The sequence below is a fragment of the Rattus norvegicus genome, chromosome 5 (genome assembly GCF_036323735.1).
Source record: "Rattus norvegicus strain BN/NHsdMcwi chromosome 5, GRCr8, whole genome shotgun sequence".
NCBI lineage: Eukaryota > Metazoa > Chordata > Mammalia > Rodentia > Muridae > Rattus > Rattus norvegicus.
The window spans coordinates 142,415,515-142,431,435 of record NC_086023.1 but is presented as its reverse complement, the minus strand read 5'-3'; the positions used below and the strand labels follow the sequence as shown (position 1 = coordinate 142,431,435).

At 50.1% G+C, this 15,921-nt stretch overlaps 2 protein-coding genes and 2 non-coding genes across 7 annotated transcripts in view; 1 reads left to right on the top strand and 3 right to left on the bottom strand.

Annotated features, from left to right (window-relative positions):
- The window catches only part of Epha10 (EPH receptor A10), a 36,046-nt gene extending 28,870 nt beyond the window's left edge, over window positions 1-7,176 (bottom strand). For 2 of the 4 annotated variants that reach the window (XR_005504408.2, XM_017593293.3), the window contains exons 1-3: window positions 5,917-7,176; window positions 3,940-4,004; window positions 1,610-2,288 (exon numbers count right to left, since the gene is read on the bottom strand). Coding sequence is in view for 3 of the 4 variants with exons in the window: in XM_017593293.3 (XP_017448782.1) it covers window positions 1,610-2,288; window positions 3,940-4,004; window positions 5,917-6,022 (850 nt within the window). In the remaining variant the exon portion in view is untranslated. The remainder of the gene's footprint in view (window positions 1-1,609; window positions 2,289-3,939; window positions 4,005-5,916) is intronic. The other 2 variants (NM_001395095.1, XM_039109629.2) reach the window with 2 other exon arrangements.
- Window positions 2,979-3,084, bottom strand: LOC120103229 (U6 spliceosomal RNA). Its single transcript, XR_005505318.1, has one exon. It is a non-coding gene; the product is annotated as a U6 spliceosomal RNA (small nuclear RNA).
- A 3,809-nt stretch (window positions 7,177-10,985) lies between the features above and the next one.
- Window positions 10,986-12,828, bottom strand: LOC120102977 (glyceraldehyde-3-phosphate dehydrogenase-like). The gene has a single exon (XM_039111236.2). It carries the CDS (start codon window positions 12,819-12,821, stop codon window positions 12,504-12,506), a length of 318 nt encoding a protein of 105 aa, XP_038967164.1. The 5' UTR covers window positions 12,822-12,828; the 3' UTR covers window positions 10,986-12,503.
- Window positions 12,829-14,368: 1,540 nt separating this feature from the next.
- On the top strand, window positions 14,369-14,443 carry Trnaa-agc89 (transfer RNA alanine (anticodon AGC) 89). Its single transcript has one exon. It is a non-coding gene; the product is annotated as a tRNA-Ala (tRNA).
- Window positions 14,444-15,921: the final 1,478 nt, after the last annotated feature.

Below are 15,921 nucleotides of genomic sequence, written 5' to 3'. Positions count from 1 at the left end.
CCTTTGGTAATGAGATGGCTCAGTCTAGCTTGACCACTTGAGTTCAATAGTAGAATCTATGGCGGAGGGATAGAGCTGACACTCCCATGGGGTATCCTCTGGCTTCTGCTTGCACTCCATGGCATTCATCTATGCTTGCTCTCCTCTGTCACCACACACACACACACACACACACACACACACACACACACTACACACACACCACACACACATACACACCACACACACACAGACACACACACCACAGACACACACATACACACCACACACACACCCCACACACCCCACACTCACACACACACCACACCACACACACATACACACACCCACACACATACCACACACACCACAGACATACACACCACACACACACACCACACCACACCACACACACATACCACACCACACACACACCGCAGACACACACACCACATACACACACACCACACCACACCACACACATACCACAAACACACACCACACATACACCCCCACACACATACCACACACACACCACACACCACACACCACACACACACCACATACACACACACCACACACACACACACCACACACCACACACCACACACACACACCACACCCACACCCCACACACACACACGCACACACACCACACACACACCACACACACACGCACACACACCACACACACACCACACACACACACCACACACATACACACACAGTACATGCCACACATACACACACACACACACACACACACACACGCAGAATACATTCCTTTGAATTTTCTGGCTAAATGCACACACTCAGATCTCATCCTACCCTGTGAGTTCAAAGCCACAGACCTAGGGAACCAGCAAACACAGTCCTCCTGCAGGAAGCCGAGTGAGATCCTAGGAGCTGTCACATGCAAGCTGCTACTCGAGCTGTGGGATGCCCCCTGCCAGCCTCACTTGAATATGATCATGGATGAAGTCCCCTGTCATATAGGCCTGAGGGTTGAGCTGCTGTGCAGTTTTTTGTTATGCATGAAGGAGGCATGATGAAGCAGCAGACTCTCGGAGCTGGGCAAACCTGGACTCCAATCTTGACTGCCCATTCCTAACTTTGCAAGTGAGGTGGGCACTCATCCCTTTGGTCATGGGAACCCACCATATTGTCTGAAATACGGGTTTGTACATCTTTGGGTTTTTTTTTTTTTTTTTGGTTCTTTTTTTCGGAGCTGGGGACCGAACCCAGGGCCTTGCGCTTCCTAGGCAAGCGCTCTACCACTGAGCTAAACCCCCAACCCCTACATCTTTGGTTTTGGTTGGTTGGCTAGTTGGTTGGTTTGGTTTGGCTGAGACAGCATCTCACTATGTGCCCATCTGCCTGATTCATCATTTGAGGGCTGGGTTTTACAGACCTATGCTATTACCCCTGGTTCCTAATGTGTCCTTAGTATGGGATCAGATTCACCTTTTCCAGCCTTGGCTAGGTTCACTAGACGCTGCACAAAAGGTCTTGACTCCCAGCTCCACCCATGCCTTCCGCACTTCCACCCATGCCTCTTCATCTAGAGCACACTCTATCTTTCCATCTGCATGATATGTCCCCATCCCATCCCTCTAGGTGCCCGGGATACCTTCGCAGATGTCACCACGTTCCTGGAATCCTGCACTGCAGCTGCAACGGCCCACAGGCACCAGCCACTCGCCATCCGCGCCACAGTGCATGCGTGGAGGGCTGCTGGGCTCCCCTTCCGAGTGGGCCACGCACGTTCCAGCCACTTCCACCAGCGTGGAGAAGGCGCTCTCAGCTGCGGTGGCGGGGAAGGCTGCCAAGCCTCGCACTGTGGCACGGCACTGCTTGTAGTAGACACGCACTGAGACCAACGCCACGCATGCACCCACGTCCTGGAAGGCCAGGTGGAAGCCTTGACGGCTGAGGGGGCCAATCTCACGCACCTCTGTGTTCAGCTTCATCTTTCGCTCCCCCAAGTCGCCCTGCGTGAAGCTCTCATCAGCTGCGATGGTGTCAATCTTGCGGGGTCGGTTGCCTCCTAGGTGGGGATGTCCTCGGCCTAAGTCGGCCTCGGTTTCCAGGTAGTATGCGTTGAAGGTCTCTTTGCAGGTGCCAGTGGCGCCAGGTATGCTGCTGCAGTCACGCAGCGTGAACTGCAGCTCCACGAAGATGCGCTGCCCACGGCCACGGCTGATCCAGCCAGTCTGAAGCCAGTTGTCCTGGTTGGGCTCCAACACGTTGCACACTTGGTACGTGCGGATGGGACGATCATGTTCATCCACGCCACTAATCTCCTCCCACTGAGGCAATAGTACAGAGGACACCTCAGAGCCTGGCCTTTCTCCACCTTTGCCCTTCTCCTACCCTCAAGCCCCCTATAATATAAACCCTTAAAACGACAAAATGCAGGGTGAGGAGTCGCTTCAGAAATAAACAAGTACAATTTACCAGTTCACTTTCTTTCCAGTACTGGGGATTGAACCTAGGTTGCTGGGCTTGCTGGGCAAGCACTCTACCACAGATTTTTTTTTTTTTTGACATTATATCAACTAAGTTGTCCAAATTGGCTTTGAACTCACTCTTCAATCGGGCAGACTGAACTCACAGTTCTCCTGACTCAGCTTCCTGAGTAAGTGGGATTGCAGGCATGGGCCAGGAGGCCAGTCTTAATCCTTTTTGGTTGTTGTTGTTGTTGTTGTTTTGTTTTGTTTTGTTTTGTTTTTTTGAAACAGAGTCTTACCCTGTAGCCTAGAATGGCCTTGATCTCACTGTATGTCTCAGGCTGGCCTAAAACTTACAGCAATGTTTCTCCCTCAGCCTCCAAAGTCCTAGGATTTCAGACGTGAGCTGTCTGTCATACCTGGCTTCCTCTTTTCTTTTCTTTTTTTTTCTTTTCTTTTCTTTCGGAGCTGGGGACCGAACCTAGGGCCCTGCGCTTGCTAGGCAAGCGCTCTACCACTGAGCTAAATCCCCAACCCCTCTTTTCTTTTTAAAATATGCAGCATCCCTTGGATTTGCATGCTGCCCTTGAGCAGGGACCACACTGATCTTCCCTGTACTGTCCTAATTTTAACATGTGTGCTAAGAGGCAAGCCCAGTGCTTATTTTTGTGGACGAGGAAGCTGAGATTGAGGGAGAGCAGCTTGACTGGATAGGTGCAGTGAATCCATGACAGAGCTGGGAGTGGTGACTAGAGTCACTCAGCTTTCTGCCCAGTGACCTTTCCACCCCGCCCCACCACCACCTTGCTTACTCGGTCAGTGATTGACAGCTACTTAGAGGTCTCCTGCGTGTGAGGCAACGGATGCTTGCTCCACAGTTCACATTTCTGCACTTGCACACAACCAGTTCTCCTATGTGTTGTTCGACTGACTGACTGAAGACTTGGTATTTTCTAGGAAGGCTCTGGAGAGCATGAACTCTGTATGCGTCATGGGCCTCAGTGAGTCACAGCTCTTGTTCCCAAGCCCGACCTGAGTCTGATCCGCAGGACCCACATGGCGGTTGGAGAGGTCAGACTCCCGCAGGTGGTCCTGACCTCCACATGCACACCATGGCACCGATGCATACATGCATACACGCATAAACACAATAAATAAATGAACAAATAACTGGAAAGTGTTAAATTCTTCCACAATTTCATAATATATAATGTACTTTAGCCACATCTCCCTATTATTCCCTCTAACCCCCTCCCCCTACCTCCAAACCACTTCTCAGCAGGTCCCCCTCCTACTCCCGTGTGTGTGTGTGTGTGTGTGTGTGTGTGTCCCACTGCATTTAACTAAGGGTGCCTGCTTGAGCATGGGTGAAGAGTCTTTGTAGTACATTTTGATCCTAAGTGAACACAGGGTGAAGGGATTGATCTAGGACGACTAGAGGGTCCTTGAGATGGGGGTTGCTCTTGGACTACTAGAGGTCCTTGGGATGGAGGGGCAGTTTAACACCTACCCCAGTGCTTGGCAGTGCAGTCCAGCCCAGCTCAGCCTGAGAGGCTTTGGAGTCCAGGAGGGTAACTAAGGAGAGGGGAGAACATGGATGTCAGAAAGCCACAGTGTCAGAGTAGGAGGGTGGGATCCATTGTTGGATTCGTCACGGATAGCTACAGGAGGGGACAGGACCCAGAGCAAAACTCCAGAAGATCTGAGAAGCTCAAAGGGAGCTTGAGAGGGGCAGCCATCGTGATTAGTGATTAACGAGGGCACCTCTATTCATTCCCTGAGGCTTGTGACCAATGACCACAAATGTAATGCCTTATGGCTTCCCCTCTGTCTTCAGTGCCCGATTCCAGCTTCTGCCTCTATGACCGTGTTGCCTTCTCCTCTGGCTCCAAGTCTTGCTGCCCTCATCAGGGCCATTGTGGTTGCAATGGAACCAATTTCCAATCCAGATTTGTCTCTTCGTATCAAACTACCCAGTCACACTGCCTTTCCCCCGCCCCCTCAAGGCAATGCTAACAAATTCAGGAAATTAGATCCTGGCTTTCTTTCTTTCTTTTTCTTCCCGAAGCAAGTGCCATTATTAGTCTTCTAGTGAGTCTATGGCAGATGCTCTAAGGTCAGCTTTCACATTAGGGATAGAAGCCAGTGATCCTCTCCACCCTCTCCAAATTCCCTAAATCATATTTAACTGTCAACTCGCAGGAGGAAATGAGTGGATCTGGGAATCCTTGGGTGCACCCCAAATCCACTCAGATCTGAGGTCATGGAGGAGACCAATACCTTTTTCATTTGTCTCCCGGAGCCTCCGGTGAAAATGAAGGGGAAAGACTACTTAGCAACAGGAAATATCAGAATTATTTGCTTCTCTGCCCAGCCCCTTTCCCAGGGGCTGCCGCTTCTACTGCCTTTGAAAGAATGTCATGGGCCCTTTCACACATAATCCATGACCCTCGCCACCTCCTCCCTACCAGAAAAGCTTGGAGTCACTTTATTCCCTCAGGATGTGACAGAGCAGCAGTCTGCATCCTCTCATCAGTTGGGCTCAGAGAAGCCTGGGTCTGGAGAGCAGCTCTGCTTAGAGCTTAGAGACAGGAAGCCAGGCCATCCCCAAATCTCAAAATATTACTTCCCTAGAGTGGTAAGGAAGCGGGGCGGGGGGGGGGGCTTCCAAGGTGAGAGCCTCCAAGAGAGACTGACTCTGGAGGCAGCCGCGACGGTGGGCAGGGCCGCTGACAGTGCGCTGGGCTTTCGTCACCGACCCTGCTTGGGAATTGCATACTGGCAGGCATCTGCCATCCCGCGCCAGGACAGACCCTGCGGGCAGAGTCTGTTCCAGCATCTCAGGTTCTGCACCTGGTTGTGACGCGTCTGGATTCAATTGAACATATATATCGCTTCAAGAGGTGTGGGAGCATAGGCAAGACTCCGGCGCTAAGGTGGCCGACAGACCCAAATCCTCCGCAACGCGGACCGCGCGCGGTGGACTCGATCTCGATTCAGCACTGCGGACAGCACCTCGAGCGGCGTCCGGACTCTGCCAGTCGGATTAACATCCACCCTCCGGCTGTCCACACTGCGATCCCCGCAGGCCCCGGGGCTATTCTCCTCCATCCCGCCTCATGCCCTGGTCTCGCCGCATCCCCTCGGCTTCCCTGCTCCCTTCATCTCCCCACCCCCACACCTCCCACCTCCAATCACTCAGTCTGTCCGTCTCACCAGGTCCCTGAACCTGCCTCGGGCTCCTGTGGTCCCCAGTCTCTCTTCCCCAGCCTCCTAGGTCTCCAGACCTAAGCTCCTCAATACCCCTCTCTTCTCTCTCGCTTAACCAACCTCCCCTCTTTCTCTAGTTCTTTCCCGCTCTGCTGCCCGCTTGCTTCAAGCCCCAACTGAGTAGTCTCTCCAACGAATCCTTACTCCGCTCTTCTAGCCCCCCTCCCCAACTCCCTAATATTTGGCATCTCAGGCTCCCAGGCACAACCCACCTTACCTTCCTCGGCGGTCCCAGGCCGCCCGGGTCCCAGAAGCAGAGCAAGACAGAGTGGCATCAGGCAGACGAACAGGCGCAGCGGGTGTGGACCGGCGCCAGTCTCCATGGTCCACAGACGGAGCTGTCAGTGCGGCGGCGGCTCCAGCCTCGCCAGCCCAGCACCGCTGAGCAGTGCCCCCAGACCCCAGCGCCGGCTGGGGCGGAGTCTCGCTGGTCACCATCATCCATGGGGACCAATCGCTACGCATCGCCGCGGGAGGTCCACCAATCCGGGTCAGCAGAGGATGAGAAGGTGGAGTTTCATAGGCCAGGGGCGGAACGCCGAGCTGGAGGGGGAAACCAAGGGGTCCCGCAGATCTCCAAACCGTGGGGGTAGGGCGGCTCTGAGCGTTAGCAGGGTTGCCGGAGAGCGAGACAAGCTGGCGTCGGTGGACTAGAGACCCTTAAACCTTAGCTCTCTGAATCCTGAGAAGTAGGCGCTGTGGGCGTGGCTTACGGGGGGGCGGTCCGCGGGGAAGCGGTGACACTTGCAGCCTCTTAGCTAGCCTTGGGAGCACCCTTGTTCCCATTACTTGCAGGGGGTTTCCGAGCTTGATATCCTGACCTCAAGCTCTAGGGAGTTCTGGTGTCTCCCAGCCCTTGGCCTCTTCCTGTGTCTGCGGCTCCCAGTGTTGCATGGTTCGATCCCTCCTCCTTTTCCTCCCGCCCTCATCACACACACACACACACACACACACACACACACACACACACACACACGGTGGCCGATTCCAGAAGCTGCTTGGGGAAAGAGTCAAATCGGAGACAGGGTCCCACCCTACCAGCACTGCTTCCTATGCTGGGAAACCATGTGGACGCTGAGATGCGGGCAGTGGCAGATTTTTGTACCAACAATCCGCTTCCCAGGTTCTTGCTTCTGCTGTCCAGACACACAAGCAGCATACCCCACAACCTCTGGCCACGGTATGCTCAGGCTGGGGTTCTCCTCTGAGCTCCCCGGGAGAATGATGAGAAATGCAGACCTGGAATCTGAGGTCTCTGTGAAAGAGGCGGAGCAGTCCTCGAAGAGTTCAGCTGGAGCTGAAGAAGCCGCAAGGAAACGTGGGACACGACCTCTATTTAATGAAGGTCACTTATTGCAAGCTGAAGGTTTAACCATCTGGTGGGGGTGGTGAGGTCTGGGGCCTCCAGAATGAAGGAAGCAGCTGAGCGGCACCATTTGAGCTGAACTTGAGGGGAGGGAGTTCCATCCATCTTTTCACGGGGTGGGAGGTGGGGGGCGAAGTCCCTCTCCCTTTAGGTGCTACAACAGCCAGAGAAGCTTGGAATGTGAGTCACGCATGCACTGTGGGGTCCAGCACCTGTACATTTTGCTTAGACGTGTACTCCCCACCCTTCCAGCAAATACTTATGAGTACCAGGCTCAGGGCGAGTCACTTGTCTCTGCCACATTCCATACCTCTGGGCACCGAATATAAAGGGGATTCATGGCATCATAGATCACTGGTCATTCACAAGCCACTCTTGTTCTCTCTGTCTGTCTGTCCGTGTCTCTCTCTCTCTCTCTCTCTCTCTCTCTCTCTCTCTCTCTCTCTCTCTGTGTGTGTGTGTGTGTGTGTGTGTGTGTGTATGTACACAAAAGAATTTACTGCAGGTACGGTTGTTGGACAGCAATAATGGTGAGTAGATGGAGGAATTGGTTTCCTTGGCCTCTGGGAAGAAAGGGCACCAGGAAGGGCTGGGCTGAGACATTGAGAGACTGGAGCCCTCTGAGGAAGCTAAAGGAGGTGTGGCCTCTGGGATAGGCAGTGTCTCTGAAATAAGAGCCACCTGAAGAAAGATACTTGTATCTCCCACCTTTCCCCTATTTCTATTCTCCTCACGATCAGTTTCCCCTCCCCCTCCCCCCAGAGCTGGGAGATGGTATTTTTAGAAGCTGCTTAGAGACCCAGGACTCCTTTCATTTCAAAATGAGTCCTCACTCCACCACCCCTCACCCACTTTCTTTAAAGCCAGGTCCTATCCCTTTGGAAGTCAGCAAGGAATCAGGCATGGCTTCTTACCTGAGTTCCAGGGACCTCAGCCAGAAGCTTTTGACCCTGGGTACAAAGCCAAAATGCTAGCTCCCTCTGAGCCACACAGGAATCTTTCAGGAGCTGAACAGATGGATGGGTAAAGCTGCATAGGATGCCCACAAGACACCTCTGGCTGTTGGGAGACTGTTGCACCCATAGGAGAGAAGTTGTCAGACAGAAACCCTAGGAACTAGGGGGTGGGGGGAGGAGCAAGAAGAGTGAACTAATCCTTCTCATTCTTCTTCTGAGCAGTTCACTTATACATTATAAAACCACAGCAGAGAAGTCCTCTTGTTCGAAGATTTATGCAAATCAGTCGGATCTTAATAGGCTGGACTCCACTCTTCCAGGAAGCAAGTGAAGAAATTCTGCACAGCACCTTCCTGCTTCTCTCTCCAGGTCCTTCTAGAGAGCAGGGCTTGGTCCTGAGTTTCCTTGTGCAGTGTTAGTTTTCTCCATGGAGGAGATGACCTTCTCTGTCCAGTGGGATACTCCCTGTGAAGCCAGACCTTTCACATTTACTAAAATCCTTTCAGTAATGTGTAGATGTGTAGAGGAATTTTAATCCAACAACGTGACTTCTTTGGCTGAAATACAAACACACCTTAGTCCACAACTTTAATCCCAAACAAATGTAGGTAAGGTTAGTTTGTAGAAGGAAGCAATCATGTTTGGAAATGATGCCTAATTAGGGGCAGACAAAGTGACAAATCAGAGTAAGATCTGAAAGAGTGAGTCAGAGTCAGAGAAAGGAATGCTCAAATCTCATGAGAAGAGACAGGAAAGAGAGGACAGTTCAGTGAGTAGAGGTCAGTTGAATTTGGTTCACAGAAGGCAATTTTCCTCGGAGAGTTTTACAGAGACAGATCGAAGAGGGAACAAGCTAGACAAAGTGAGGACAGAATGAGGAGCCAGAAGATTCGAACAGATTGCTAGAGTTGATTTGAGGTCAGGCAGAGCAATCCAGTCAGAAGCTGAGAGAGGCCAGTTTGAATCAGTCAGCTTGGAGAGGAGTTTGGGCCAGAACAGCTGAGTTGAACCAGTACGCCAGAGATCAGAAAGAACTGGAAGGGATGAACTTATTCAGCAGTCGTCCTCTGAGATGACAATTAAAATAGGAGAATAAAAGCTACTTTTACATAGATGGATGTTATAATTAAGTTGGATCTGCATCCTGGAAGAGCACTTGAAATTACTTTTGGTGTTGAATCGGTTCTCTCGTGGTCCTTACAGTTTTCATGCTGTGTACGTGGGGCCTTAGGAGACAGCAGTGTAGAGGAAGCTTCTCCCTCTGTGACTCCGGAGGATACGCCTATTAATCAAACCATTATTTATCATAGCCTTCTGGTGTTAGGAGCCAGCCAACCTCCAGTCTAGGTCAGGCCCTTTTCTAAAATAGCTCTAAGAGGGGGAAGGGGGGCAAAGAGGTGTGGGGATGGGGAGGCTGGCCATGGTGCTGAACCCTCAGGCCCAAAGAGCTCCTTGTCTGGGTTTCTGTCCATGGTTCTGGACCTCCCAGTCTGGACACTTCCACTTTAGCTTGGCCTGAGATTTCTCAGTGACTGCATCTCCATACTCAGTCCAGAAGTCACTTTCCTACTCTTCCTGCCTGTAACCAAGGATCTGTGGCAGGTATCTGTAGGATCTAAGCAGCCTTCATTTCCTGGAGTAAGAAATGAGAAGCCCCGGAATCACTGTTTTCTCTTCCGTTTCGCTCAGGCTCCCTCTTGAAGTATGATGGGAGGGAGCGAGGCTTCCTCTACAACCCTGCCCTTGAAGGCCACACGCAGCGTGAAACCTGCATGGACTATGAGACCCAGGATGGAGATCCAACGTTATTATGATTTCCATCGACTCATTACTGAAGAGGCTTCTAGATGTGCCGAGTCTGGTTTCACAGGTGTAGGGAGTACCTCAGTGGACAGAGGCCCTCCCCTCCATGGGGGAAACTAACTACACAAGGAAACTCAGGAGCAAGTTCTGTTCTCCAGAAGGATGTCGGCCGCAGAGCGGTACGGAGCTTTTAAAGAAAGAAAGAAAGAAAGAAAGAAAGAAAGAAAGAAAGAAAGAAAGGAAGGAAGGAACTTGGAGAGGTGGAAGTCGTTGGGACTCCCCTAGACAGCTGCCATGTGGCATCAGAAGTGACATTTCCCTTGGTGAGTTTATCAGGGTCCAGGCTTACAAACTTGACATGACAGGAAGGAGCTGGGAGATGGCCGCACTAGCTCAGCATCTATACTGCTGAGATTAGGGGCAGTACAGTAATTCTTGGTGAGAAGTGAGAACTGCCCAGGGGGTCAGAGCTGTGTGACTATGCCTCTGGTGCACTTTCCTGCAGGAGGTTTTATGCAGGGAGCCACTCTGTGACATGGACAAAGCTGTGTGATGGTGAGGGAGGGACCGAGGGACTCTAGGGTTTGATGTTATCAGATTCTGATAGCCTCAAACCTCCAAATCCCTTGGCTGACCCCTAGTACAAAGAACACGATGTACCAACATATGTATCTCTAATAGTTTGATTGTTTGTTTACTCAAACCCCATTACATAGTGCTCCCTTTTAACAGTGTTATATCTATTAATAAAATTTGTACTTTCTGGATCAATAAGCTGGTTTAACTAGTAAAGGAACTTGATGCTAAACCTGATGACTTGAGCTTGATTGCTGGAACTCAAATGGTAGTAAGAGAGACTGGACTGTCATTAGATGTCCTATGACCACCACATATAAACCATGGTGTTCATATGCTACCATTCACACATGTAATGATACATCATACATATACATACATACATACATACATACATACATACATACATACATACTGTCTAAGTTAGGGTTTCTGTTGCTGTGAACAGACACCATGACCACAGCAACTTTCTTTTTTTTTAAAAAAGATTTATTCATTTATTATATATAAGCACACTGTAGCTGTCTTCAGACACACCAGAAGAGGGCATCAGATCCTCTTACAGATGGTTGTGAGCCACCATGTGGTTGCTGGGAATTGAACTCAGGACCTCTGGAAGAGTAGTCGGGTGCTCTTAACCTCTGAGCTATCTCTCCAGCCCCACAGCCACTTTCATAAGGAAACATTGAATCGGGGCTGGCTTGCAGTTCAGAGGTTTAGTCCATTATCATCATAGTGGGAAGCCTGGCAGCACACAGGCAGGCACGGTGCTGGAGAAGGAGCTTAGAGTTCTACATTCAGAACCTCAGACAGCAGGAAGAGAGAGTGACACTGGGCCTGACTCGAGCTTTTGGAACCTCAAAGCCCACCCCCAGTGACACACTTCCTCCAACAAGGCCACACCTATTCCAGCAGGGCCACCTCTCCTAACAGTGCCATTCCCTATGAGCCTGTGGGGGACATTTTCATTCAAACCACCACACACACGTATATTAAACCAAAAGCATTTTAGGTCCTTGAGTACCTCCCCCTTTGTGCTCCTGTCAATCAGAACAGCGTATTCCTTTCTAACGTAAATGATCTAAATAAAGTTTCCCTGTTATGTCAAAGATAAAAAAGTGAAAGAATATAAATAAATAAATAAATAAATAAATAAATAAATAAATAAATGTAAAAATTGTGAAGTCAGGGCTGGGGCGGTCGCCCAGCTGTAGAGCATTTGCCTAGCGTGTACAAAGCCTCAGATTCGATCCCCAGCACCGCAGAAGCCAAGTGTAGTGATGTAGCCTTGCACGACAGCACTCGGGATATGGAGGCACGAGGACCAGAAAGAAGTTCAAATGAGCTGAGGTCAGCTTCAGCTACACAAAACCACATCTCGATTTTCTTTCTATGTAAGAACAACTATTTGTTACGGCTCAGATAACTCCCTGTAAGTTTTCAGTCACCCGCCCTCCCACGTGATCGCTGACACAGCCCCGGCTTATCTGGATGTTCTTTCTCGAATCCTCGCTCAGAGAAGCGACTTCTCTGCAGTTTCCAAGGTCAGTAAAGATTGTGATTAGCTAGTCGTCTTCACCCGGCCACTCGGGACATCCCTGGCCTTCTGAATTAAGGGTCTAAGACAATAACTTCCCATCGGGCAATGAGATGCATAGTCGGGAGAGGTGGCAAACACCTGTAATTCCATCATGCTGGAGGCTGACACAGGAGAATTATGAGTTCAAGGCCAGCCTGGGGTACATAGTGAAACCATCCTGTGAAGAGGTGGCTACATGGGTCAGAGCCATGGCCGCTCTTGCAGGGGATCTGAGTTTAGTTCTTAGTACCTCAGATAACTGTAACCATTTTATGCAGTTCGCAAATATTTTTTTGTTCTTGTTCTTGTTTTTTTTTGGGGGGTGCAGCAAACTTTATTGATAGTATTCAAGAGAGAAGGGAGAGCTCCCTAGGCCCCTCCTGTTATTATGGGGTCTGGGATGGAATTGTGAGGGAGGTGCTCAGGGTTGGGGGCTGAGCTGGGATGGGGACCCCTTAGCAACTGAGGGACTCTCTCTTGCTCTCAGTATCCTTGCTGGGCTGGGGTGGGTGGTCCAGGGTTTCTTACTCCTTGGAGGCCATGTAGGCCATGAGGTCCACCACCCTGTTGCTGTAGCCATATTCATTGTCATACCAGGAAATGAGCTTTACACAGTTGTCATTGAGAGCAATGCCAGCCCCAGCATCAAAAGTGGAGGAATGGGAGTTGCTGTTGAAGTCGCAGGAGACAACCTGGTTCTCAGTGTAGCCCAGGATGCCCTTTAGTGGGACCTCGGACACCTGCTTCACCACCGTCTTGATGTCGTCATACTTGGCAGATTTCTCCAGACAACATGTCAGATCCACAACAGATACATTGGGGGTAGGAACACAGAAGGCCATGCCAGTTCAGCTCTGGGATGACTTTGCCCACAGCCTTGGCAGCACCAGTGGATGCAGGGATGTTCTGGGCTACCCCACAGCCATCACACCACAGCATTCCAGAGGGGCCATCCAGTCTTCTGAGTGGCAGTGATGGCATGGACTGTGGTCATGAGCCTTTCCACAATGTCATGGATGACCTTGGCCAGGGGGGCTAAGCAGTTGGTGGTGCAGGATGCATTGCTGACAATCTTGAGGGAGTTGTCATATTTCTCGTGGTTCACACCCATAATAAACATGGGGGCATCAGCCAAAGGAGCAGAGATGATGACACTTCAAATGAGCCCTGGCCTTCTCCATGGTGGTGAAGATGTCCAGCTTCGCCCCACTTGATGTTAGCGGGATCTTGCTCCTGGAAGATGGTGATAGGATTCCCGTTGATGACAAGCTTCCCATTCTGAGCCTTGACTGTGCCATTGAACTTGCCATGGGTAGAGTCATACTGGAACATGTAGACCATGTAGTTGAGGTCAGTGAATGGATCATTGACGGTAACAATCTCCACTTTGCCAGATGTAGAGAAGACAGCTCTGGTAACCAGGAGCCCAATGCAGCCAAATCCTTTCACACCGACCTTCACCACCTGGTCTGCGGGATGAGGCTGGCACTGCTATCGCTGGAATAGGGAGGAGCAGAGAGCCTATGCAGTTCACAACCATTTGTAACAGCAGCACTAAGAGATTTGACATAGTCTTCTGACCTCTGAGGGCACAAGGCACACATGTAGTATGCATATATACATGTAGGCAAAATGGTTATGCACATAAGATAAAAATAAATATTTTTTAAGAGAGGAGGAGTGGGGCTGGAAAGATGGCTCAGTGGTTAAGAACACTGACTGCAGTGTACTTATATATAATAAATACTCTCAAAAAAAAAGGAGAGGAGGAGTGGCTTCGTGGGCTATGTCCCACTTCTTTGGATTTTTATTTAAAGATTTATCTATTTAATGTATATGAGTGCACTGTAGCTGTCTTCAGACACACCAGAAGAGGGCATCAGATCCCACTATAGATGGTTGTGAACCACCAGGTGGTTGCTGGGAATTCAACTCAGGACCTCTGGGAAGAACAGCCAGTGCTCTTAACCGCTGAGCCACCTCTCCAGCCCTCTTTGGATTTTTTTTTTTTCCGGAGCTGAGGACTGAGCCCAGGGCCTTGCACTTGCTAGGCAAGCGCTCTACCACTGAGCTAAATCCCCAACTCCTTCTTTGGATGTTTTAATTACACCGGTCTGAGCTGCTGCAGCTGTCATGGTGAAGGGTGGCATCTGAACTCTAGCCGTGAGCAGTTTTCAATTGGATATAACAGGAAACCCAGCCGACTCTGGCTCAGGCAGAAGAGAGATGTAAGGGATCGGAGGACATCTGTGTTGAGCAGCAAGGTGCTGTACTGGGATGGTGGTCCAGTGGCAATGTCACCAAATCACATGCAAGAAAGGAAAGCTTCCTCGGGGTCTCCAAAAAGAAATGCCAAGTCCCCGGCACAAAAAGAAAAACTACAAAGGGGGCTGGGGATTTAGCTCAGTGGTAGAGCTTGTGCCTAGCAAGCACAAGGCCCTGGGTTCAGTCCCCAGCTCCGGAAAAAAAAGAAAAGAAAAAAAAAAAAAAAGAAAGAAAGAAAAACTACAAAGGAAGGTGTGGCCTAGGAGCCAAGTTCAAGCAGCGCCATTGTCTGATATGTGTTACCAGAGGTCTCATCCCTAGCGATGGAAAGGAAAAAAACGAATGCAATTTAAATCTTACGACTGGCAATTCAAATGTCCAAGTTCAGTGTAACAAATGAATCTAACAGCAAATACTGTACAACTGACTGGAGAGTTACTGTGTTGGAAGACAGTTCTGTATTCAGAACTGAGACTGGGGCTAGAGCAATGGCCCAGAGGTTAGTGGCGCTTGCTGCTCTTCCATAGAACCTGAGATCGGTTGTGGCACTCACAGCAGGCTTCTCACACTTCAGCTCCAGGGGATCAGAGGCCCTCTTCTGGCCTCTGTAGGCACTGCACTCATGGCACACATTCATACAAACACACATACACACTCAAAAAGTAATACATCTTTTTAAAATATAACAGGGCAAGGGGTAAGGAGATGACTCCGTGGTTAAGACCATGTGCTGTTCTGGCAAAGGTCCTGGGTCCGGTTTCCAGCATACGTTTGGTCCTTGGCTCGTGTTCCGTGGGGTCAGACGCCCTCTTCTGGCTTCCTTTGGTACCACACACACATGATACACATGAAGGCAAAAACATTCACATGCATAAAATGAAAGTAAATTTAAAAACAAAACAAAACAAGGGCTGGAGAGATGGCTCAGCGGTTAAGAGCACCCGACTGCTCTTCCAGAGGTCATGAGTTCAATTCCCAGCAACCACATGGTGGCTCACAACCATCTGTAAAGAGATCTGATGCCCTCTTCTGGTGTATCTGAAGACAGCTACAGTGTACTTATATATAATAAATGAAAAAATCTTTAAAACAACAAAAACTAGGCGTAGTAGAAGCATTTTCATAATTTCAGCACTCCAGAGGTAGAAGCAGGAGGATGGGGGACATCCAAGGTCATCCTCTGCTACATCCTCTGCTTCTGGAGACCAGACTGGGCTACATGAGACACAATAGAATGCAGGATGACAGTGAAGTCCAAGAAAATCATGGCCAAGTTAGTATCATACCACAGCCTGTCTGAAAACTTCAGGCCTGTGTGTTTACTGACGAGGATAGCAAATACAACTACTTTCCTAGTATTGTGTAACTAAGTCCTCAGCGGCTTGCAATGCTGTGCACTTACTGAAGTGTAGCTGCATGGGTCAGGCGCACTGAGCTGGGCCCTCTGCTGAGGACTTCACAAGCCTGCAGTCAAGAAGCTTAGTGGGCTGCAGGCTTCCTTCCTACCCCATTTCCTCACTCCTTTCCTTCCCCAACTTCTCTCTCTCTCTCTCTCTCTCTCTCTCTCTCTCTCTCTCTCTCTCTCTCTCTCTCCTTCTCTCTCTCAGGCAGACATGCACATTATCTCCATGCTGGCCTCTAGCTTACTATGTGGTCAAGGACATTAACTTGTACATT